Source organism: Struthio camelus, chromosome 2, assembly GCF_040807025.1.
Source record: "Struthio camelus isolate bStrCam1 chromosome 2, bStrCam1.hap1, whole genome shotgun sequence".
NCBI lineage: Eukaryota > Metazoa > Chordata > Aves > Struthioniformes > Struthionidae > Struthio > Struthio camelus.
Window position 1 is genome coordinate 8,327,113 of NC_090943.1, and position 25,405 is coordinate 8,352,517.

General features: G+C 41.5%; 1 protein-coding gene across 9 annotated transcripts in view; it reads left to right on the plus strand.

Annotated features, from left to right (window-relative positions):
* Positions 1-25,405, plus strand: part of GALNT11 (polypeptide N-acetylgalactosaminyltransferase 11) — a 52,991-nt gene that overhangs the window by 26,516 nt on the left and 1,070 nt on the right. For 6 of the 9 annotated variants that reach the window (XM_068934214.1, XM_068934217.1, XM_068934220.1 and 3 more), the window contains 7 exons: positions 924-1,049; positions 3,370-3,619; positions 6,613-6,730; positions 8,567-8,719; positions 11,487-11,705; positions 14,459-14,563; positions 23,127-23,264. In XM_068934214.1, the coding sequence (XP_068790315.1) occupies positions 924-1,049; positions 3,370-3,619; positions 6,613-6,730; positions 8,567-8,719; positions 11,487-11,705; positions 14,459-14,563; positions 23,127-23,264 (1,109 nt within the window). The remainder of the gene's footprint in view (positions 1-923; positions 1,050-3,369; positions 3,620-6,612; positions 6,731-8,566; positions 8,720-11,486; positions 11,706-14,458; positions 14,564-23,126; positions 23,265-25,405) is intronic. The other 3 variants (XM_068934221.1, XM_068934223.1, XM_068934222.1) reach the window with 1 other exon arrangement.

Genomic DNA, 25,405 nt, shown 5'->3' on the forward strand with positions numbered 1-25,405 from the left:
GATTTAATGATCTTTACTGTCTTTCAAAAGCACATGCTTGCCAGGAGTGTCTTTGATCATTCTGGGTTTTAGAAAGCAACCACCTATGAGTAAGTTGTAATTCTGTTTCTGCTGTTGGACATCATTATTTTGCAAACCTAGACTTTTACCAACTAGGCAGGTGCAGATAATGAAAGATGTCCTCATGCTGCTTTTTAAAGTTGTCAGGATTTGCTCTAGTGTGTGGAACACTAGTGATTTGATTTACTTGTCTTTGTGAAAAGGCTTTTATTAATTTTGCTACAAATGTCAGACTGCTGACTCCATGCAGTGCGAGGTGTTTTTTTATATTTTTTTAGCAGCAGTCATTCCTGTTAGCATAGACTTTCAGTTAAAACTTCGGACATTGTATTAAAGTTTTTTTGGTTTTGTTGGATTGGTGGGTTGTGTGTTTTCCGCTTTTTTTGCAAAGAGCGGGGGAAAAAAAAAATACAGGCTGTATTTAAGTAAACCAAGACTGAATATAAAGCTAGAGGCCCAAGGCAGTGGGAGAGCATAGTCAAGTTGGATGGGAAAATACAAGGAAATACATATCGGTAGAATGGGTGCTCTGGAAGGCCAATATATGGTCTGTCATCCTTTCCCGTGCAGGATATGTGCCTGCTTTGTGCATATGGGTTCCCACTGCAGAGGGGATAAGTGTTGCGGTTGATAGAATAATGGGAGTATAAGACAACAAAAATGGGCAGGTGAAGTGGAGAGCAGATGTAAGCTGTGGAATGACGAACTTTTTGGTAAATTTGGTTCGAAGCCATACTGTATTGGGGACCGTTTTCTGGTAGAGGTCTTTGGCCCACTTTGAGTTGTACATCTGGGGACTTTAATCAAAGCAAGGCTCTCGCAAAGCTTGCATCCAGTTGTTCGATGTGTTCTCCTTTTCGCAGCTGACTTGAAGAAAGACCTGAGTGAATATGTTAAAACTCACCTTCCAAAAACCACGAAGTTGGTAAGAAATGAAAAGCGGGAGGGCTTGATTCGAGGAAGGATGATTGGAGCCTCTCATGCTACAGGTATGCCTTCTTCTTTCTCCTCTCCTTGCATGCTTTGACCATATATAATTGGGTGACTTCCCCTCCTGTAGTGCAGCCCTTCCAGATGTTGAATATTTAACGTATGTGATGGCTTTAGCCCACTGTGTGTGGGCGGGGGGAGGTTGCGCTCTGTTCCAAGCGACACTATTTAAAGCAGGGGAAAGAAGATTTTTGGGTAGTGGTAATTTAAGTGAAAGATATTTGAATGCTTGTTTCAAGATGTCAGTGACTAAGTTACCTGCATCTTTCTTTGCCTGTCCTTATGTTAAACTATGTTGCAACAGCTAAACAAAGTGTATTCAGTAGCACCTGTGTGGTGATGACTGCAGACCTTAACCAACGCTACCTGTGTATTTGAATGTTTACGTCGTGCTATTGGCTATGATCTATATGAAACCTGTGGCATTATGTCATGGCTTTACTGAATTATCCCTCACCGGAGGCTTTTGTGTTACCCACTTAATGAGATGGAAACAAGGAGGACTTGGTTCTTGCTTATATGTAAATATAGAATAGATGCAATGAATTCAATGGTTTTATAGGTTGTAACTAAACTTAAAAATTTTCTTCTGAAGTTCACCAAACACTGACTTGGCAAATTTAAAAGATTTGCTCAAATTGGGCTCCAAACCTTATCTGAAACACTGATTTGTCTTGTTTTTACTTCCTCTGTAAGATTGCTTTTGATTTAAAAAAAAAAAAAAAAAATTAGAATGGGTCAGTGAAATAGTAAAACAAAAACAATATTTGATAAATTTGGTAGTGCGGAGTAGAATTTTTCTTATTCTAGCTCTGAAGGAACGTTGTCTCAAACATCTCCTTGTAAGCCAGATACTGTGTTTGCAGAATACTCTTTCATGTGGAAGCTATTGCTTTAGAATGGCAATCTGCTTCCTTGTAAAGGTTTAGCAAACTTTAAACTGGCTCCTAATTCACCCATCTCATTGAAATGTTTCTCCTGCAAGGTTTCCTGTTATTACACTGAGTGTTAATTGGGATAAACTGTGTCTGGGTGCTTTATGTACACTGTTTGCCTTTTACCATAATATACTTCCTAGTTAAATTCTGTGGCATTTGAGGAAGTATGTGCTGCTTTCTCAAATAATTCTTGAGTGGTGGTAAAGTCTCTTAATTTACTCATTGGCATTGTAATGGCATAATTCAGAGAGAAAATTGTGATTGCAGTTCCCAAACTGATAGGACTCATTTGACTTAGTGCAATTCATTTTATTGCTCTTCTGAACTGCTAGAGTCTGATTTTTCTTTCCCCTCATTCAAATACTGTCTGTTGTTAATGGGTAACTCATTATATTTGTGTTTGTATTGTTTTCTATAAAGCTCCTTTCCACCTCTCCCACGTTCTTAAAAAAAAAAAAAAAAAAAGAAAAAGAAAAAGTGACTTTAAAATAAGTTTTACAATAAAACTTCAAATGACTTCTTAGACCAGCTCAGCCCGAAGATCTGCCGTGGACCAAACTGTCCTCCCTGACCGTGGCAGATAATCCCGTTAAGCTAACAGGGCTGATTTTTTCAGGACAGAAATGTTGCTTGGCCTGACACTGGATTTTGCTCTGCCGGTTTAGGGTGTTTATTCTCCTTTTAAAATGGTATCAGTCAACAATAACTGTAAAACTAATGAAATAAGTAGGTGTCCTACGTTAGTTCATATTCGGGAATTAAAATGCTGTGGTCTGAGTTCTGAAGGAATACAAATGAATTTATTAGAATGGTTTGGCTTAAAAACCACAGATCTTAGTTGCAAAAGTAACTGGATGGATGCTGAAGCCCAAGGTGATTATAGTCAGTAGATGGAGACAGCTGTGACCTGATTATGACTGTCTGACCCATCTTCCTCATCTTCAGTTCCCTTGGTAGTATTGAATCAGACCTGGGAGGTGCTCTGCATTAGGGCATATGCGCTGCACCGTGGATGTTGGGCTCTGATCTCTGAGCTAATGGTCTGATCATCGTGTTTCGTTTCAAGTACAATAGCTCTGCTGAGTCTGGGTAGAACATTTGATGACTATAAAATCCTGCCAAGGAAATGTAAATAAATGGCTACTTGAGCAATTCACAGTTAAATGTGAATAGCCAGGATTTACCTTCTGCCTTGGTGACTGAACAAATCCCTGAGGAGTCTCTGGTTTGTCAGATCTTCTGAGTGCAGATGGTGTTTCCCTTCTGTTGCACAGCATGGGGAGGCCACTGTCAATACTCTGCTGCTGATACAAACGTGTGTGTTTCTGTGCGTTTCATGTTACCACCAATCTTTGCATTTTGCGTGCTTTGACCACCTTAGGAAAAGTGCTGGTTTTCCTGGACAGTCACTGTGAGGTGAACGAGATGTGGTTGCAACCTTTGCTGACGCCAATCAGAGAAGATCGCAGGACTGTGGTGTGCCCCGTGATTGACATAATCAGTGCTGACACGCTTACCTACAGCTCTTCCCCAGTTGTGCGTGGAGGGTTTAACTGGGGCCTGCACTTCAAATGGGATCTTGTTCCTATGTCAGAATTGGAAGGACCCGAGGGAGCCACAGCTCCTATCAAGTAAGATTCCTCCCGTGTGGTGCAAAGCAGTTGGTCGACTCTGTGTAACATATGGTTGATCAGGAACATTTCTTAAGCTTCAGTTTGATTTCTAGTGTTTAATCTTGGCTTAAATATGTCTCGTTATTAGGTCAAAAAAGCTCCACTTTAGAGAGTGCTTATACAACACCATCTTTTGCCACGTTTTGCTGAAGACAGAAGACTTAAAGGGCTTATGTTACTCTGCACTACATCTGTCCAATTTCATTTTTGAACTGTGCATTGATGTGCATTTCTGTCCAGTCCGTTAATGTTTGGCTTAGTAATGATCATTTGTGTTAACAGTATTTGCTTTACTGATATCTACATATCCCGATATCTACATATCCCTCTAATATGGGCTCTAAAATTTCTATGATGAAGTGCTGATGAATTGCTAGTTTGGAAGAACACATTTTTGTGGTAATAGGAAGGTGATTTCATAGCTGATGGGCGGGAATGTCAGCGCATTTAATAATCTTCTAGGTGAACATCTTTTTTGCTTGTATCATTCTTTTTCAGACAAGCATTTATTTTGTCATAAAGCTTCTAAGTGAACACACATGGATGTGAAAACCATCTTTAAAACGTTTTCTGTGTCTTTGCACAATGTGGCAAATGTCTGAAACTGTCAGGCTGTGGGAAGCCTGTCCTTATTGTTTTTGTGGTCTTGAATTGCTCGAGAGAGTTCTGAAGCAAAAGTCTTGGCGAAACTTAACGCTAGGACTTGAAAGCACCTTCCTTAATCTTCTATCCATTGATAGCTGTTTGACCTGTACAGAGCTGACAATGTCTTGTTCCTGCTGGACATGTAACCCTATTACAAAATGATGCCAGTAGACATATTTATTAGCAATCACATATGGTTCAGACATGAGAACAGAAGCTGTCCCAGTGTGAAACCCTTCTCTGAGACAGGCTAATGTCAGTAGAGCAACGGGAGGGAGCTGACTGTGCTTTTTCTAGTTGCAGGTCTCCATCTCGGTACAGACTTCAGGTTCTGTAAAATGGAAGAGCTTTACTTCTTCGAGACAGACTAACTCCTTGCAGAACGTGGTGCACAGTGAATCAGAAACTGGGTGCTGTGTTGGGGTTTTTTTTGTTTGTTTTTTTCCTTTATTCGCTCTGCTGTGGTCTGACAGCTTTGCAGTTAATCTTTCCACATCTGCCCATCACAAGATTTGCTCCAAGGAGCCAGGAAACTTCTAAAGTTACTTAACAGTTTGACTGGCTTGTCATTCTGCTTGGACAGTGTCGCTGTGGCTGTTTCTGAAGTCAGAAGGAAAGGACAGACTGGGAACATCTGTAGGGGGAAACAGCATAGAAAAATCTTAAAATCCTAATTCTGTTAAAAGCCTTTGACAAAGTTAATCTGAGGCATGCCTGAAGATTAGTTCTCTCCGTAATCAATGCTGCTGTTGCCATCGTTCAACTCACTTTTAGGAAAAAGTCCTGTGGAAAACCCAGAGAACTCTATGTTTAAAGGGAGTTTCATCATTTAAGATGATTAAATTTTCTGAGTGTGAGAGTGGTTTTCCTACTTAGAGCTCTGCCTGCTTCGAAGCAAAACCTAGTTTGCTGTTTAACCTTTGAGACTGGTTTTCCATCACATGGGAAGTTCTACCTTTTATAGTCTAGAGAACTTCAAAATGAAATGTTTTGGTGTCAGGCCTGGAAAAACAGAGTAACCTTTCAACCCAGATTTTAAGGTGACAAACTGCAGTAGAAAATTGTGCGGGTTCAAACAAGAAAATTTAGACTTAGGCTTAGCTTTATCACAGCTTTTTACTAACAAGAATGAGGAAATGCCCGTTTGCAGCCACTATCATCTGTCATGTTTACAAAGTGTTTTTATTCCCTTCTATAATCTTCTAGGGCATCCCCATACTATAATTTTCCGATTAAGTGAGTTTTGGTGATTCAGGAGCAATTTATTGTATGGATTGCAGAATGGGGATCATATACAGATTTTTATAAAATACAGCACCATTCTGGTGATGTACAGGCAGGACAAAAGGCTGGGGAACCCTAAAGAGAACATATGATTCCAGGAATTGTAATTAAGTTTTGAATAAACAGGTTTCATCAGTGATGAAACAATGCTGTTCCTGGTACTTGAATTCTATCTATGAGATAGTGGCATTTCCCTTGCCTTTCTGGCTTACGTAGTTTAAATCTGGACCTTGTTTTAAATAACTAAGGAATTATTACTTCGTCTAATTTAGTTTGGGAAGCAATGTGTGCTCTGGGTTCTGCTCTTTCTTCTGGCTGGGTCAGGGCCAGACTCTATAATTTGCCCTTGTAAGAGGGGAAGAAAGTTTTGTGCGCAAATCGGTGCATTTCTGTAGAACTGCTATGTAAAATAAGCAGTGCATCCATACACCTTGGTCTAAGTAGCTGATTAGGTGAGATCTTTCGGTTCTTCAGAGCCAAATACAAACTAATGATCCTAGTGACATGATAAACTTGCTATCCTGTTGCACAATCCAAGTTAGAGCGCTACTCTCCCCCCACACCCTGGGGTATGTTTCTTTTTAGGTTTTTTTTTTTTTTTTTTTCCCCCAAGCTGCTGGAGAAATTAGATCTCTTTATCAGACGCCAATTAAAAGAAGCTTCTAAGTTTCATAGTAGAAGACTCTTTTTTTTTTTTTCTTTGAGTAAAAAGAGGCAGCCACTTTATTTCTCTTCCTGACCCATCTCTCTGTCTCAATTTTAATTGGCTTATTTCTTTTATTCAAAAAAATATGCTGTATGGGTGAGGGAATAATGAAAGATCACAAAAACCACTTACAGGTCTGCTTTTAAAAATGGATGTTGAGATTGTAAAAGTGAGATTTGCTCTTTTTTTTTAATGTCTGCAGGATTGAAACTTTTGCTTGTTCTAAAGCTTACATTTAGACCTACAGAAGATTGAGCTAAGATCAATGTTTTTTGTCCAAAGTAAAGTGAGAACCTCTTTCAATGTTTCTTTTTAGGTCACCTACTATGGCTGGAGGCCTGTTTGCTATGGATCGTGAGTACTTTAATGAACTTGGACAGTATGATAGTGGCATGGACATCTGGGGAGGAGAGAACTTGGAAATATCCTTTCGGGTAATCTAGCTTTTATGTGTATTGGAGTATTAACCTCAGCGCCTGGCTCCTTCAATTCTCTATATACAGCTTCTTTAGCGCTGGAATAGCGCGCGCAGAAACTGGCACACTCATCCCTAGAAAGGATGCCTTCAGCACACAGTAACAGCCTTTACAGTAAAGTTCAAGTTTAAATGGGAAGATTAAAGGGAATTTTGAGTGCCATAGTTAAGTTTGTGGTTTTTCCTTTGTGTGGCTGGGAGTTTTATATATATATATATATGTACATATATATGTGTATATATATGTATATAAAAAGAAGCACAGAAAATACTAGTCATGTAAACTTCTGAAATGAGTTTATAAGAATTATCTAATGAATTTCACAAAACAGTTGAAAAGCAGACGTACGGCTCACAGCAGCTATGACTGTAAGTGAATTTTATTGTTTCCTTAGGCATGTGTGGGGCATTTCAGACGCACTAGGCTGTTTTGAGGGCTTGGAAATGTAATTTTTGATAAGTAGATAGAGAAGAAGCATGTAGAAGAGTCAACTTGGATGGAAGAAGAAAGAGAAAATGGTCAATAGGTGATTCTAAAGTCATGCTTCTTTGAGGTTGCTATATTTTTATCTCCCCCTCACTGTAGCTCCCTGGAAAGAAAAGCAAAACTTCATGTTCAATGTCATGTTTACATCTTCAGTTTTGTGAAGTTGATTCATCAATAGATTTGACAAGCTTGCCCAAAAATGAGATGCATCTCACTTGCGTGTATGTCAGAGAAGGTTAAAAGTTGCAGTTAAATTTTTTTCAGAGAAATCTATTGTCTAATCAAGTCATTAGAGATAACAAGAATAGAGATCAAAAATAAGAATAGAGACTTCATAAATTGGAGTGACTTTAAAGGAGTGTGTACTAAATAATAAAATTCCCAAGTTTTCAGTAAGAAAATGTAATCATTAGATGTACAGATAGGAAAGCAGGCAGTAGAGACAGATTTTTGTTGTTGCCAAGTTTTGATGATAAGCCTTTGAACAATTGGGCTATGTTCAGAGAAACTGAGAGCTCTTGGAAGGCCTGTCTCCTTGGGGGAGAGCTCTTAAGAAGTTCAGTCTATTTATCTCCTCCTGGAGGAGGTTTAAGAGTGACTTGATTATAAACTGCTTATGTGAGAAGATTTCCTTTTTGAGATTAGAGAACACATTAATCCAACGATGGTCCAGCGACCAATTTGCTGGAAGCTGAAGTTTTTAAAAGAAAAACATAAGTAGTAAATAGAAGTAAAGTATACATGAAATAGTTTGGGATGCAGCAGAGCTTGATTAAGACACCTAAAGGTAGTGTCTGAATGTGAGCGATGTTTCTGAGTTTACATATAGTCAATAGAAACAAACTACTGTGTAAAATAGGTACTTATACCTAGCTGAAGATCTTTCTACCCTCCATTGATGGTGTTGACTCATCTTCGTTATGAGTTGTGGAAGTGTAGACATGTTACTCTCCTGTAGGCAAATAATTAAGGTGTCTTAATCTGCAAGCTGAATCCCAGGCCACTTATTTCAATGTCTTCCAATAGATCGTTAGAGAATAAGACAGAACTGTATCATGTTTGTGTTTTGTGAAAGGCATTGTGTGTGTTATGTGGAAGGTCTTATGGTATGACCAAAATGGTCTTTTTCTAACTTGAAAATCTAATAATTTCACTTGTCAGAAAGCATGGCATGTAGGACAACAGTGCTGACATCTAATCCCGTCATCACGCATAAAGCTACCTAAGTATCTCTTGAAGAAGGGGAGGAGGTAGTGAGCCTTATCAGTATACCGTACAATGAGGTATGTTCTGCTTTTGTATGGACAGATCTGGATGTGTGGGGGTAGACTTCTGATCATCCCCTGCTCCAGGGTGGGACACATTTTCCGTAAAAGACGCCCCTATGGCTCACCAGGGGGACAGGACACTATGGCTCATAACTCTCTGAGGCTGGCACATGTGTGGATGGATGAATACAAGGTAAGAGGCGTTTCCAGGCCACAAAATGAGGTTATGGACTGACTTGTTTGTCGAGGGTTGTGTTGTGGTGAGGGCTGCTGCCACTTCCTAATAGGAGCTTGCTTCTGTATTCTGATTTCCTAATGTTCATTTTGGTATACATTCCTAAGTTCTGTAGGACGGTGATGTAGCTTCTGAGTACTCAAGTTTACTCCCTGTTACTCCTGCCTTTAGTTTTATTCCTGCTGCTTTCAGGAGGTTCAGACTTGTGCCTTTTTTATGAGGTAAAATATGAAAGAGCTTCTTGTAAGCTCTGTGTTCTTCTCTGTCCAAATCAATATTACATGGCAACCTTATACTGCTGTGTGCCTTCAGGTTCCATGTCAGTGAGGTGAGGGCTTTAATTGGTTGTTTGCTTTTTGTTTTAATTAGCAGTCTGATTCTTGGAGTCTGTCATTGAAGGTCAGTGGGGATTGACTTCAGGATTCATGGGCCGCAATGTTCTTTCCCTGTCTTCAGACTTTGGTACCAGTGTTTTTAAATGTAGATTAAGCCTTTCATCAGTTTTTGTGGAACCATCATCTCTCTGTGATACTTCAGGTCATTTTTGCCTTGTGAGACCACAGGGTTTGCTTTGTAGCCAGATCCTATAGTCCCTGCAATTTCTATACAGGACATATATTGCTAACTTTGCATTTCTTAGAAGTTTGTGTTTCAAAACCTGTCCTTTATCTTGATGCTCCCTCAATTTGAGGAACCTATTAGGAATCATTAATTTTATCTCCATTTTCCATCTTCATAATGTGTTTGTAGACTTGATCTAACACTTTCCCTTTATTGGTGTGTGGGCACAGTTGTTTTGTGATTAATGATGGTTTTTTTCTCTGAAGGTTGGAATTGATTCTCTGTTTTCATTTCCAGCTAGTACCACTTTGTCCGACAAGGGTTTAAACTGCTGATTCTAGCAGGCTCTTATCAATTTTGTGCCCTGACCTTTTCCAGCTGTTTCTAATCTAATTCCCTGACAGCTGCCAGAGTCTATCATTATCACAGAAGCTTGGAAGGCAGGTCTGGAGATATTTTCATTCGTATAACTGTAACTCAGATATTAGTGCCAAATGGATATCGTTTACTGAAATGATTGTCTGATAAATAGCACAAAGATAAGACTTAAAAGGCCTGTTGTGCAGCAAAGAATGCATACCAGTATTTAATAAATAAAACTGCACGATGGAAAGGAAACGGCAAAATTTACTTTTTGCTTTTGACAGTTATGAACAGGTGCAAGTTCGCATATGCAATTGAAATAATGCTGAGAAGTGAGAATTCTTTTTTAGTTAAAAGTTCAAATTTTAGAATCAGTTGAAGTAGCAGAGCTGTTTTTTGAAGCAGAGCAGTTTCTGATATAGTGATGTCCAGTCTATTTCCAAACTTTCTTGGAATTGTCCAGCATTCCAGTGTATTTAAGGTTTTGCTCTCCTTTATTACTAAATCTCCTTTATTATTGAAATAGCAGTGATGCATCACTCATCAGAATGCTCAAAGATCTCAGCAAGGACAAATGCGTGATCTGTCTTGAGATGACACTGTCTGTCGTTGTCATCTCACACTCGGTGGTATACTCCAACAGGTAATTGAAAACTGTCAGAATAACGTTGCTAGTAAATTCTAGCTGTTGTACAGGTTCGGTCAACAGAATACCATGGCTTAGTGCCCTGACAACTGAATTCAAAATAACGCCTAGTAAATTAGTTAACACACAAATAAAATGCTTTTTTTGTCAGCCCCACAAATCTGGCTAAATTCAAGAATCTACAAGGGAATTTTCCTTCTAGTTTGACACCTGCGTTATGTACTTAAGTATTTCCATTTGTCGCTGCTGTGTCCGTTAAAGTTGAATGGAAGCTGAGATTCAGTCGGAATCTTAACTCATCCTTGCCTGATCCGGTACCGCTCAGGATACAGTCACAAATAAAACATGAGAAATGTTTGTATGAGCCTCTCTGGAGATGATGCAACTGAGTGGAGAGCTTCACACGAAGCCCTGGTGAAGCTCTTGATCCTTCATGTGCATAGCAATAAATACGTGGTCCCACTGAAGCTGGCAAGACGATCCCACTTATAAGACTATTCTTACATATGATCCTTTTGTCCTAGTTGGTAGCTGTGGGTGAGGAAAAAATACCTTAAAACAACAAAAACAATCAACTGGACAATCAAATTTATTAGCAGAAGCCTTGGCTAAATAAAGATGATGATAAACCCATCTGCATCTGAGCTAATTGCTCTAGGATGCCTTTATAGCCAGTGGAGCGTAGGGCCGATTTGTTTCTTCCTCAAGTTACCATCTAAAGTAAGTCAGCAGAATCATGACTGAAAAGTGTGGTGTCCAGAAAAGCGGTCTAGGAGGACTAGCTCAGCAGCAGACTGACTCAGAGTTCCACAAGATAAATCCTATCATCTTGTGGCAGAATAGACACTGGAATTTCATAATGACAGTTTCAGAGTAACTTTTCAGACTTAATGATTTAAATCACTAGCAAAATGAGATGCGTAGTTACTAAATGAGCTGCACTAGTTGTTCCTGAAAGTGGGGTTTAGAAATAGTACAGAATGTGTTTTCCTTTGAGTGATAAGATTAATCACGTTCTTTAGGTTATTTCTAAAATGCTATTGAAACTTAACTACTATAAACAGAAAGCTGAGGATTCTGAAAACGGGGAGAAACTTGAAAACAAGTAATCTGACGTTCCCCCCCCCCCCCCCTTTGTGTTTCTGCTAAATACAGGAGCAGTATTTTGCTTTGAGACCTGAGCTAAGGACCAGGAACTATGGAAATATTACCGATCGTGTGGAATTGAGAAAAAGATTGAACTGCAAGTCGTTTAAGTGGTATTTAGATAATATCTATCCTGAGATGCAAATATCTGGCCCCAATGCCAAGGCTCAGCAGCCAGTTTTTATTAATAGAGCGCAAAAACGACCAAAAATAATCCAGCGTGGAAGGGTAAGATAAACTTTCTTAAAAATACAGAAGTCTACCTCGCAAATTACCTTTCAGAAGAATCTCAAAATTTGTTCAATAATGAGTGAAATAGTGCGTTTCCATAGAGTTTTAATATTGCAGTAGACTATCTTGAAAATGATTAATTTTGAGTCTTTAGACAAAGGTAAGTCAATCTGACTCTAATCTGTATTTCAGGTCATCTTCAGACTAGATACTATTCAATGAGGTGGTTTACCTCTAGACTCCAGGTTGAAGTTTTGAAGTCTTTAGGATGCTCTTTCTTGGTTGTTGGTTCTGTAGCTGGATTTGGATAGAGAGAAATGGTCTGCAGTTTTCATACGCTGTTGGTTTGCGATAAGAGAACACCATGATTAGTTTCCAAACTCATTTCTTTTACTGGAGAATTTTCTGCAACGATGAGCACTTACTTGCATCTGAGACTGTTAATGAGTTTTTATTCTCAATTCCTAGATAATGAAAAAAGTCTTGCCCCCCCCCCCAACCTCCAAAGTAGAAGTAGGGAAATATATCTTTACATGTATTCACAAAGAAAATCTGGATAAAGATTCACCCTTTAGTTCTGACTCCTATATTTATGGATTTGTATGCAGGCAAAGCCAGAGTTGAATATGTTCTCTCTAGGTCTGAATTTGGCACGTGTGTGTGTGTTTTTTTTTTATGCTTCCCAAAAATCATGGGTAAAAAGGCCTAAATACAAGGTTTCCTCTGTGAAAGAGAAGACCTTTGCATGAAGTATTTCATGTGCATATAGATTATGGATAACAAAAGATTCCAGCCTAACTCAGGAACTGAAACTGTTAAGCCATGGATGCAGCCTTCTCCATGAGGGCAGCGTTACACAGTCTGCAGAATCTGACAGTTGCTGATCCTGCAAGTGCCCTCAGGTTGGAGGTCCTGAGCACTGGCACAATCCATGGACAGAACCAGTTGTTTGCTTTGAAGTAGCTGTCTGGGAATCCAGATTTTTTTAATTGTATGCCAGCCCGGTTCTAAAGTTAATTATAGGGGCAAACATGCCTTCCCTGAATACAGCTGATATAGAGAGCTGATCCAGGCATTCCTCTAGGCAGACTTTTTTTTTTTTTTTCCCCCCTCGCCCTGAAATTTAGTGGCTTTCTGCTTTCATTCAGACAGAATTTTAGCTAGAGAAAGTTGATGTGGGGAGAGACTCCCGAGAGATTCGATTTGTCTGAGCAACCACAAAAAGGAGAAGCCTTCCTGACAATGATTTGCCATGCTTTGATTTAAAAAAAAAAAAAAAAAAAAAAAAAAAAAAGGTGTATCCTGTAAAAGAAGGGAGGCAAGACACGGTAAAATGCAGTTCCTCAGCTTGCTTCTCTAGGGTTTGAGAATTATACCCGGCATTGTGTGAGAGTCGGCTTTGGCTCTGATTTATATAAACTACTTCCAGATGTCTATAAGGAACAGAATGATCAGCCAATGTCATCGCTTTGTGCCAGACTCTTCAGATTCAAAATGAATCACTCCAAATCCCAGCTTATTCTCAGAAACTAATTGGGCCGGAGATAAGTGCAGGTTTGACAGCTGGGAAGAGCTGTAATAATCACAAATTGCAGCAGTTCTTAACAGTATTGTCAAGTGTTGATCATCATGGTCAATAAAAACAAGGAAAAAATTATGTGAAACTCATGTAGCTGTACGGTTTGAAAGCCTAGTGTTGAGCGAGTAATGATGTAAATGAGATTGTGACTGGAAATCTCTGGGGTGCGAGGAAATGCTGCTTAGGAGGTTTTGTGTAATTTGTTTTAGATGTGTGTAGGGAATTGGAGAAACATGGTGCACTTGAGGAAGCCTGTGGTGTCTTGGGACTGCTATTGCCAGGGATGGTGCTTAGAGGAGAATGTTATTTTGATATATCCTCTCTAATTTTTGCTTTCCTTCTAGCATATTACCGGAAGTGCCTTTAGTTTAAATGAACAACAACAAAAAAAACCCCAAATCTCCACCAACCTGCAGAACCTCCTTGTTTGCTTTGGTGGTAGATACTTTCCAATCTGCATCAGCAGGATGGGCTCCTGACTTGAATCTGTTCCGCCCTGCCAAATGCCAACGCCATGTTACTTTAGGTCAGAGCAGGCAGTTCACTTGAACTGCAGTCGGCATTTGTGTACACTTCTCCCTTCTCCTCTGACCTGTAATTAAAGTAACATAGCTGATAAGTATAGTTTTTCAGTTATGCAAACACTCTTGGGAATGAAGTTGCAACAAGTTACTTATGTTGTTAAGGTACTTGTATTTAAGTACCTCTTTTCGCCTCCTTCTCCAAATAAGTTGCCCTCCTTCCTGAAGAGGGGCTGTGGGAGGGAAATGTCATGTTTAACGTAAGTTGCAGTAAATGTACTTTATATAAAGACAGTTTAAATTCTTGAGCTAGTGGGTACCTGTGACCTTAGACTTTTGCAGGGTGTAGAAATGAAAGAAACCTGCCTTGGGGTACACAGGCCAAACTGTCAGGTTGTTTATATTGTATTTGTACCATAAAGAGAAAAATCTTGATGTAGTTAGAAAGCCAAATCATGTAATGCTGGCTTTTCTCCAAATTATCTGAAAAACAAAATGGTATTTGAAAAGGGAATGAGGGATTTTTTTTTTTTTTGTTATAGGATTTTTATTTGTGAATACATTGAGTTCTGGAGCTTCCAAAAGCATTACCATATGTTCCCTCTGGTATGTCTGTTTATTGTGTCCATCAAACTGTTTTGCTTTCACAGTTGTATCATCTTCAAACCAATAAATGCTTGGTCGCCCAGGGACACCCGAGTCAGAAAGGAGGACTGGTAGTGGTTCGCGAATGTGACTACAATGATCAAAACCAGGTATTTGCTTCCTAATGATACTGAACAGTGGAGCGCATATTGCAAATTGCTCGTAGGTTTTCCTGCTGGCAAAATACCTTAGCATAATATCTCATTTTGATGCAGGGAGGCTGATTGACGAGTATTCTTCAAACTGCAAAGCTCACCAAGGACCCTGTGGAACTTAGTACTCTGTACCCACTAGTGCTGAGTGGTGGATATTGTACTCTCCTGTCTTTGTGGGCTGAATCTCTGTATGTGGTTGAAGACTACCCACAGGTAGCTTCTGATGAGTTCATAACCCACTGATTGACACTTCAGGCTTTGTAAAAGCGCTTCCAGTCAATTCTTCGTATGGGACTCAGCGTGGCCTTTTCTTGGCCTAGTCCTGCTTGTATAGTGTACCACTGTGTTTATCTGCTGCAGCAGCAGCTGTGGTTTGGGATGAATGAATGATTTGTTCTTACCATTAAACAGAAGGAGTTCTGAGGAATTTAGAGGGTTCTTTGGCTGCAGGTGAATTGCTAATCTGACGTTTAACTGAGGATGGGTGTGAAAATCTAATGAATTCTTGTACTACTGAATGAGAAGCCACTTCCATTCTTCCAGGCAACAGAAACTTAGGGCTGAGAAAAATAATCTTCAAGGTAGAGAGATCCTAATGCCTTTAACTTCTTTAGGGAGCTAAGAACTACATTGAGAGCATTGTGATTTAGGAGTTCTTGGGACCGAAGTCTAAAAACTAGATCTTTCCTAAGGAGAAAAGTAATCAAAGACACTAAATGGAGCATGCGATGTAGCGCAGCATTGCTTTACCGACGGTGGGTTGTGCTAGACTAACTTGATACTCTATGAAACGGACGGTCCTTTTCAGGACAACAAAACTGCAGCAGTCAGTCAATGAAAGCACTTGATGTTATAGCTGTATGGAGAATCTTAGCTGAGATGGGTGGTAGAGTTGAAAGTCTGAGAGTTTAAAGATGGGGCTTCATGGAAATGACGAGTGGCAACAAAAAGAGCAAATGATGTGGATGTGAATTTAAGTGATTAATCTTAAATCAGATCTTCATTAGTATTTCTAGTAATGACTTTGTCTGTATGGGAGGGACTAATTATCTTAAGGACTGAAGCGGTAGAAGCTTTTTAAATATTGATATTAATATTGACTGATATTTTTAACAGTCCCAAACAAAACGTACACTCTGTGAATTTATGAGACTTACTGCTCCTGGCTGTGGGCTCGCCTGTTGGCTATGACAGAGAGATCGTGTGAGGGGTGTTGGTCAATCTCTGCGTGAATGTGGAGTAGCCCTAGACACATGTTCTCCAGCTGCCACATTGAAACCAGCGATAAATACCTCCCTCTTCTGCATCTGCTTCGGGAGTACTGAGGGACTGGCACTGTGAGCAAAACTGTAGGCCCTCTGTTTTAAAGAGGGATGAATTTAAGCTGGAACGGGAAGGGCGGTCGAGGTTTTCCAATATCTTTTCTTTCCATAAGCTATAAGAAAGTCAGCAAGTCTTACTGTCTATGTAAATGTAGTGATTGGCATCAAAGATTTCACACTTACAGTGCCAGAGGTGCTAAACTGCTTTCTGAGCCAGTCTGAGTGAAAAAGCTGAAACGGTTCTCTGTGGATGATGTCCACAGTAAGAACAGGTGGGTCCTCACAGTTACTGTTTCTCTCCTTCCAGGCTGCCTTTGCTTTGTGAATAAATAGCGTCTTGAAAAACTACTTTTTGGTAAGGAGTAAGATGCAGCCTGCCTGGGAAAACAAAATTTAACTTTCTTGAGACTCTTATTAATTGTAGTTCTGTGGACTGAAAAAATGGTCTTCTGTGTAGTATTGGCAATTTCTACACATGAGAGCTAAACTTCAAAGTGCTAACTTAATGTACCTAACCTTAATGTACCATCTCTGAAGTCATGAGACTAGCTTCACAAGTAAGTCAGCTTTGCCTTTAGTTTATGCTTACTTTGTTTTCTCTTTCATGGCTGCAAAGAGAAGCTGAAATTCTCACTTAACTCCTTGATTTAAAGATATAACAGATGTTAGGAAACTTTGCAATCGTATCATCAGTATGGTAATAACTCAATTTGACTTTGATTATTAAGTAAAGTTAAAAATGATTCACATTAGAGGAACCCGTTTTCTAGAACTTAAGAGTGGCGTTGCAGTTTTTTTCCTTGATATAGTAAGAAAATGCAAAAGGGAAGTGGTTCTAACAGGTGGTGCATCTAGAAAGTATTCCAAGATTAGAGTTGTTCTGTAATAATAATGCATATTAGGACATATTTTTATAGCCGTTTCAGAAACATTCAGCAGTCTGGGATAATACTGGGAACTGAACACAACTTTTGGAATGAATAACGAAAACTTTTTAGTTAGAAATGACATGAGTAGGAGAGGTGATGTGATCTAGCAGAACAAAGGTCGGTACAAAGAAGTCTGAAGTAACAAAAGCTAAGAAACAGAGAAGATGAATGTGAACTTTGCCGGCAGAAGACCAACATGGAATGAGAAGTCTTGTAGCTGAAGAGTGAGATTGTGTAGAGGAACTGCTAGCATCATCAGAGAAAGCACTGTCCTCCCCGAAGTCAGTAGGAAATCTGATCCCTTTCTGGAAGAGAGGCTGAGAATGCTGACGATGGTGCACACAACAAGACCTGTATGTTGAAGGATGATAGAAAACATGAAAGAACTTTGAAAGATCATAAAAGGTTGGAAATGTCTGAAAGGCAGAAGTGAAAAACTGAAGGGGTATGGATTCTACCCAAAAATGCAATGCCATACCAAAGGTTAATGAGGTGGTGATCAGGACGCAAGGATCCTGAAGCAGGCTTTGCAGTAGATACTGCCACAAAGGAGAAGAAATAGAAGTAGCCACTGACTAACTTGGAAAAAGAGCGTCAAAGAAGGTTTTGGGATGGAGTAGAATGGCCAAAACAAGACAAATTAGCAGGAGTGTTTGTGGTCTAGCAGCTAAAAGAAGATTGTATTTGTAATGTGTATCTGATGCGTGCTTGTCTTCCTGACTAACTGCCTAAAGCCAAATATTTTTTCCTAAACATCTCCTGTTAAAATCCAGTGTGCTATGTGGACTTTTCCTTTGTTTGTTTTCAAATGCACTAAGCTGACTCTGAAGCTTTACTTTCTGGACTGTTTATTATAACCTTTCCTCTGTGCGTTTGCTTCATCTGAATAATTTAAGCTTTCATCTACTTAGCAATATGTTAAGCTTTAATCATGTGACTGTTGCCCTTCCAGCTGGTGATGGTGCTCAGGTGTCGAAGCATGTACAACTGTACTCTGCCGAATGGGACTTTAAAAGATAATTGAGCAGGGAATTTCAGAAAAGCGCTGTTAACGCTTGTGTAGCACTTTATAAATCCAAACAAGTACTTTAGACTCTTGCTCTTGAGGCAATTTTTTAGAAGGCTGTACTCACGAAATCATTGCATTTCTTCTGTAAGGTCTTTCTCCCTGTATGTCTGGATCATGGATGTAAGTTTGCTTTTTTGATACACCACCTGTCTAGAGTGAGCGTGGAGAAGTGCAGGTTGTGATATCGGCTTGCTACTTCAATTTCATCAACAGTTTGAGCAGCACGCTTCTGCAGCCTTCCTAACAAATAACTCATCCATTCTACAAACTATCAGGAACGCACTTGCTGAAATGTACAACTGGGAACAAGCATGTGCTTTAGAATGACCTTCCGGTGGACATTGGGTTTGCTGGATAAAACGGCTTCAGATAACGATCGTACAACGCCAAGCATGGCTGTTCTGGGTGACTTTCACAAGAGTGATTTGGTGCTGTGATGTTATTGTTATCCATAATAACAGGAACTACAGTATATGCAGCTAGCTGTGGTGATGCAATAGCTAGGCAGAGCTCTTCCTCAGTGCTGAGGTGGCGGCTTTGTGCTCTTAAGCTGAATTTTTGGCTTTTAAAAACTCTCTCTGACTGAATAAAGCAATAGTGCCAATCTAAGCAGTGGATTGTCACTGATCAAAGTACTGGAATGCTTCTCCTGTCAACATGGTTCATGGCAGTGATTTTTCTTTCACATATAAAGCTGTTTTTCTAGCAGTTACTGTCTTATATTTTTCTGGAGTGAAGTTTTTCAGTGCATTCCTCTATTGCTAATGCAATCTGCAGACAAAATAAGAGCGTATATGCATGAAGCTGTGCCAGCTGGCCAGCTATCCCTTTTATTACACTGTACTGCAAGGCATCAGGGGGATTGCTTTCTGTTTTGTTCCATATCATTTTGAAGTATTTATTCCCTAGAAACAGTGGGCTTTCCTCTTCTACCTACTGCAGATTCTTAATTTTTTTTTTTTTTTATCTAGGTTAGGAGTTAAAACAGATATCCACGTTGATACTTGACCCAAAGTTTCATTTGGTTAACTCCATTTTTGCAAAAGGAAATGACAGTGTGGGCCACCCTCCTAGAGGATGAGGTAACGTTTAAGTCCTCTCCTCACTTGAATTTTCTCCTAAGTAGCTTGGGTAGCTATTGTCCATTTATGTTAATTGATCACACTGTGGCAATAATTTCATCAATTAAAAAACGAAAAACCAGTAAGATAGTCTAGGATCTTTTTGTTATGGTAAGATAGAGAGGGATTCATGGGATATAGGGGTTCATAGAGGGAAAAGAGTGCATGCATCAGTTACCAACAGTGGCAACCTGTAACCTCAATTAAGAAATACAAATATTAGCAGGAAGAGAGCAAAAAAACACATCAGCATCCAGCAAGGTGTGACTCCTCGCAAGGACAGCCGTATAACAGTTGTCCTCAGACTTTTCATTAAACTGTATATGATAATATAATGCAGGAGCCCTGTTTTGTACCTGCCTGTCTGTACATAATGAGAATGTGAAGTTGTCCCGGCAATCAGTCCAGGAGAAGGCTGGATGGTTGTTTATGTGTAACTTGGGTAAAAGCAACATCCTAAAAGCCTTAGGAAACCTCAGTCTTAAATCTGTAAATGGTCTGAACTACCCAGCGAGGGGCCTAAATTCAAGTCTTCATAAGCAGTATTTGAGTAAAAGAAGGGGTGATGCTGGAGGGGCATTGCTCCTTAAGTGCCTGGTTATTTCTGCAGCAATGCCTGCCTGTCGTACTCTGGCCTTTCTCTCATTTATTTTGTCTGCAAAACCTGCTCGAGCAAGTGCCACGTGTGTGTGTGTTTAGGTGACCAGAAAGATATGTACACATGCAACCTTTGCCTTAGTAGCGAGAGCGTTTGCTCCAGATCTGCAGCTCCCACTTCCATATTTTCCTCACCTGTGACAGGGGCACCAGCTACTGTGCTCCAGGCCCCTAAGTGCCTGGCTGAAATGGGAGCAGGACCTCTGGCCCCTGTTGCTGAAGGTATTGACCTTGATAGGAGGCCTGAGCAAGTCTTTCATTTCAGGTGAAACACCTGGGACTTCTTGTGTGTGTGTGTGGTTTTTTTTTTTTTTTTTTTTTTTCTTTCCTGGAGGAGTGAATGTTAAATTCTTCCTTGTAAATCTGAACATGCTCAGGTCCCTGTGCTTGGCTGTTTGGGAGCAGCTCCTGCTTTGGTGGGGAGCAGCGGAGGATGTTGGCTCATCTCCTTTCAGCAGCAGTAGAGAGGGGTGGATGTGCATATTCTGTGACGGGTGCTTGGGGATAACGGGTGTCTCTTCCTTTCTATGAGCTGCTGCTTGTCTCAGATCGCGCCCAAGCAGTAGAGTGTGCAAAACTACTAGTTAATAGGTCCTAGTAAGGTATAAAGCCTGTCAAGCACTACCAGAACTGAAATGCTTTCCCTGAGGAAAGGCATCTCAATGCTGGGGAGCATCAGTAGAACCTCAGGAGGAGGTTAGTTGGCAGGTAAATGGGCTGGTGCTCTCTAAGACTGCTCCTCACACCTTTCCTCCTCTCCTGCTCTCTGGGCTGAGAGACGGAGGAAAAGAGCTACTGGAAAGAGATCAATCCAACAGCATTCAGCAAATAATACATTTAACAGGAATACCATAATCTTCATTATGGAGAGAGAGAGGGTTTTTCGCCTCTAAGATTACAAGCAATTAATTAGACTCTATTTAGATCTCAGTGCTTTGATCTGACTTCCTTGAAAAGGGTCAGTGACTTTCTTTAGACCTGTAGACAGTGGAGCAGATCGATGATTAGCGTGCCTCTCTGGAGGACTTGGTTGAAGGTGTTTCCTCTGTGGTAGGAGCTAGGCACACTTACCTTTTTAGAAAATCAGTCTCCCAGATGTTAGGAGGTGGATGCAGGAGCACCTTGTCTGTTGCTTCTTATCCAGAAAGGGTAATAGCATTTTTTTTTTTTTTTTTTAGAAAACATGTAGGAGGATAAAACAAGACATTACTTAGAAATGAGGTGTAAATTCCAGGCTGACACTTTACTGATTATGGGCCCAGCTTCACTATTTGGCTTGAGCCTGAACCCAGGCAAGTCACTGACAAAAAGAACATACGAGCAGAAGACTTTCCTGGTAGGTCAGATGCTTTCTGCTAGGAGATATTTTCTTCTGTACTGCAGCTTTGTGGGTGGCGCAGCAGCCCAGTTCACAGCCATGAGAGCTGAACATCATCCTTCCAGTCTTCGGAGGCAGGGAAACAATATAACTTAATAAATTTCAAGGTGTGCAAAGGCTTGCAGTTATATAACGAGGGCAAAACAAAACCATGAACCACAGCGGGGAACTTCTCTTTCTCCATTCTTGAATCTGAATTTTGGAACTATGAAGTGTCCTGTGGGGCTTGTTTCTCTCTCTCCTTACTTTTCCACCTCAAACATATAATTACCTTGAAATTAATTTTGGCTGGCTGGAGAAGGATCATACTGGATGTTAACCGATGTGTGTTCTTCTCCCAGCATCCCACTACTCAGCTTTTGATTAAAGGTCTGTTCCCTCTGCGGTTTTGTCTCTCAGTTGTCATAGTTTCTCTCTGTTTAGATTTTTGAGTTCCAGTTTTCCCATATACTTTCTCCTAGCCTCCACCCTTATGTAACCTAGGAGATGTTGAGGTGCACGCACCAAAGCTACACCTGTTTCTTTGCTTTCTAGCACAAGTGTTAGAGTTTGCTGTTGGTTATGAGAATTCCAGGATCCTCTACCCAACTGTTCTTGGCTCAGGTCTTTGCTAGCCTGAAGGGCGCTGAGGGAGAGAGGTGGGACCAGCAGCCCCCAGAGTGAAACCAGATGGATGGTTCAGCTTCCCTGAACCCTCAGCTATGGCAAATGTGCCTCGCTCAAGGGCAAGGCTTAGGCCCATGGGGTCAGTGAGCACCAGCAGGGTAGGGGCATGAACCACAGCAACCAAAGGTGTGCCCAACAGTGGTTTTCTGCTGATGATAGAAATACCTGCTTGCGCTGGGTTAGCACATGCGAGAGAATGAACTGACAGGGCTCGTTGTGGGGAGGTGACAGTAATTTTCAGCGTGGCAACAGAGGAACTTTCTGAACAAATCACATAACATATCTGTAGCTGCAAATGTAAATGACGCATTCTTGCTTTATGCAGATAGGCTGTAGAGAGAAGCTGAGCTTCAAATGTGAATTTGATTCCCACCACCACATGGGCTTCTGGGATATTGTGAAGGCTGTTGAGGTCCAGGTCAAGGATTTTCATTCAGGCCCCTGTTGCCCTGAAACAAAGTGGGTGTAAAGTGGGAGGGCTGGTTTCCCCCTAAAGGTTTAAGCCTGGCCCAGCTAGCAAACACAGCCTGGCTGAGGAACATAGAGGGCATAAACCTCTACGCTGTGAAACATGTAGCTTTCAGCATGAGTATGGTAGAGCAGCAATTTCTCACGCTCCCCGGAGAGTGATCTGGAAAGTTGTGACAGCATCTGGATGTCAGAGATCATTTTCTACCTGAGTGAAGGTCTCCAAGTGCTAGGCCACTGGCTGTAAGGAGTCGGACCCTGGGACCAGTGCAGGGACTCTCATAGGCAGCCTAGTGCTGGAATTTGCACAGCTGATTTTGGTTCCTCATCGTTCAGCATCCACAAGCTGCTCCTAGAGCAAAGTGTTAAGCAAATTCTTATGTGTTTCTGGCCAAATGCAGCAGTTTCCAGGAAGACTTTAGATGCCTTTTTGCCTTGCGTGCCTGCCAAGCTGCTTCCACACGGCTCTTGTGCCATCTGCTGTTTCCCAGCTTCCCCCTCTGGCCCCCCAGGCTGGCTTTCTGCATGTAGCTGAGGCAAACCACCAGCCTTCCTTCATGCCTTTGGATAAGGGGATTTAGTGCCTGGCTTAATGGCTTGGCTCAGAGAGTAGCTCATCACCTGCTCAGAGATCCTCTGTTGTTTGTCTGTTGTGTCTTGTCTGGGAGCCTGGACAGGAGGAACATGTGGGGGTGCTGCCTAGTTTTGAAAAAATGCTAGTACAGAGCAGGAACACAAGTGGTCCTACCGGTGCCTCTGCCCAGGGTAATGCTATGTAACGCTGGGAAGGAAACGGAGTGTTGCAAGGCCCGTCTCTGGCCTCCATGTGCGACATCGCCGGCTCTGCGGCTGAACAAAAGATGTAAGGCACCTGCCCTGATTCATGATAAATGCTTTCCCTCTTTCAGGTCTGGGTTTACAATGAAGACCACGAGCTGATTTTAAATAATCTCCTTTGCTTGGATGTTTCTGAAACCCGTTCATCTGATCCACCACGTCTCATGAAATGCCATGGGTCTGGTGGGTCACAACAGTGGACGTTTGGGGTAAGTGGGGTCGGTGGCATATAGCAGCACGTTTCTTGTAATTGCACCCTGATAAGCGACAGTGACGCTATTGAGACATCAGGGATGGGGGTTTAATTGTGAACAAACCTCACGTTTACTAAGCCAATTGTACCATAGCAGTCCCAGTCCCCGGGTGATGCCGCCCATACCCGCGTTGCACAGCTTTGGTGGCTGCATTTCAGCCTGAACAAGTTCCCTGGGCTCTGGGCTTTTTCCTTTCCAACGCAGGAAAGTTTCTGCAGTTCCATCTAGACTCTTTCCTCTTCGTCACAGCCACCCACAGAACTGTGGCTCTCAGGGAAGTGCTGGAAAGAACAAAATCCATCTCACAGCACTGTGTTGTGTTGCCTTGCAGGACTAGCAGGAATAAGACACAGGAGCAGTCTTGCGGTTATTTCTGCTTAGTGCTTCATTGAAGGCAGGGCTTACAGGGCAGCGCTTACAGGGCAGCGCTGAGGACTAAGAGAATTTTTTGCTTTTGCAGTACAATTGCATCTCCTTTGTTAGTAGCTTAGAGTCTGGAGTGACTGATTTCACAAAACTGAACTAATGCTGCATGTACATGAAATATGACTCCTCAGTGTTAAGTTAAAAACTGTCTCTTCACATGCCCTGGTATAGCAGCAAGTCTGTAAAAGAAATAGCATTGAACAAACAAAAGAGCACTGCCAGAACTGCCTGTTGCGCGTCGTGTACTTGCAGGACAGCCCTGTACATACTGTCCTGGATTCATGTTTTGCTGCTCCTTGGGAGCATGGGTTCCTAAACGAATTCAAATAAGGAAGCTTGTTGCAATCCGGGATGATTCAGAGACCTAGAGAAGCAGATTTGGAGCATGTATCTGCTGTGCATTATTGTTGTCAGACAATCACGATGTTAGGCACGTATCTGACAGTTGGAGGCACCTTGCAGCTCTGCCACAGCCTGCATCCGGCTGCACCACAGCCCACTGCTGGGAGAGCGAGTGGGAGCAGGGAGCTGAGGAAGGTTGCTGGTGATGGGGGATTACTGAGGTTTCTTCAGCTTAAATTAGTGGACAAAGATTGACAAGCCTGAGAAGAGACTGGACAATAAAATTGCAGCGGAAATTCAATGTGTATAAATGTTCAGTGATGGACGTGGTGGTGGTGGGGAATCCAGGCTTCAGATAGGAAACACGGGCTTTGAGCTGAGCATTGCCGCTTGGGCATATGCAGGTGTATCTGTAACCGTGTCCCATTGGTGCTCAGTAATGATCAACGGCAAAAGAAAGCAACTCAATCACGAGGATTTATTAGGAAAGGAAAAGGGACCAAAATAGAAAAACGTCATCACACCACCTTAGTTTGTCCATGCTGTGCATGCTGGTCTCTTCCTTTAAGGCTAAATTAGGGCTGGATAGGGTCCAGAGATAGGTTGCAGGGAAGATCTGAGGTGTAGGGCATCTTTCATATGAAAAACACATGAGTAGTCTGGGACTCTTTTTAGGTTAGAAAAGTGATGATTTGCAGGGGCAGGGAGACTAAGGTAGAGGTGTAAGTCAGTGGCATGGAGAAAGTAGAAAGGGGGTAGGGGGCTGACTATGAACTGTGTCTTGCAGTACAAGACGTGAGGTTGTCAAATGAAGATGATAGAAGGCAGGTTCAAATGAGGTGGTTGATAGTGTGGTGGGGCAATGAGCTGTACAACACCTCGCCAAAGGCTGCTGTGGGTGTTAAAAAATACTTCAGGGAGAGTGGCCGCATACTCAGGGGAGCAATCTGGAGAGGGTGACTAAAGTACAGAGTGCATCAAGCTCCAGAAATCCTCTAAGCTAAAGATAGCTGGAGGCAGGATAAGCACTCTGGGGGGTGGGGGGGGAGGTGGAGGGGGAAATCATAATATTCTTGGCCATGTTTTCATGCTTCCCTGGTTGTCCGCTTACGGCCGTCAGCGGAGCCCCGGAGCCCAGGTCTGGGCCAGTGCGGCTGTTCTCACATACCTGCCCCCACCATGCAGGAGAGCACCAGTCGCTGTGCTGCAGGGTACCGTTGTGGGCTTCCTCGCCGCTGAGGCACGGGGAACAGTTTTTGATCATCCTTCCGCCTCATTAAGAAACTACGGTACAAACAAAAATCCAAATTAAGCCCCTGTAAGGGTAT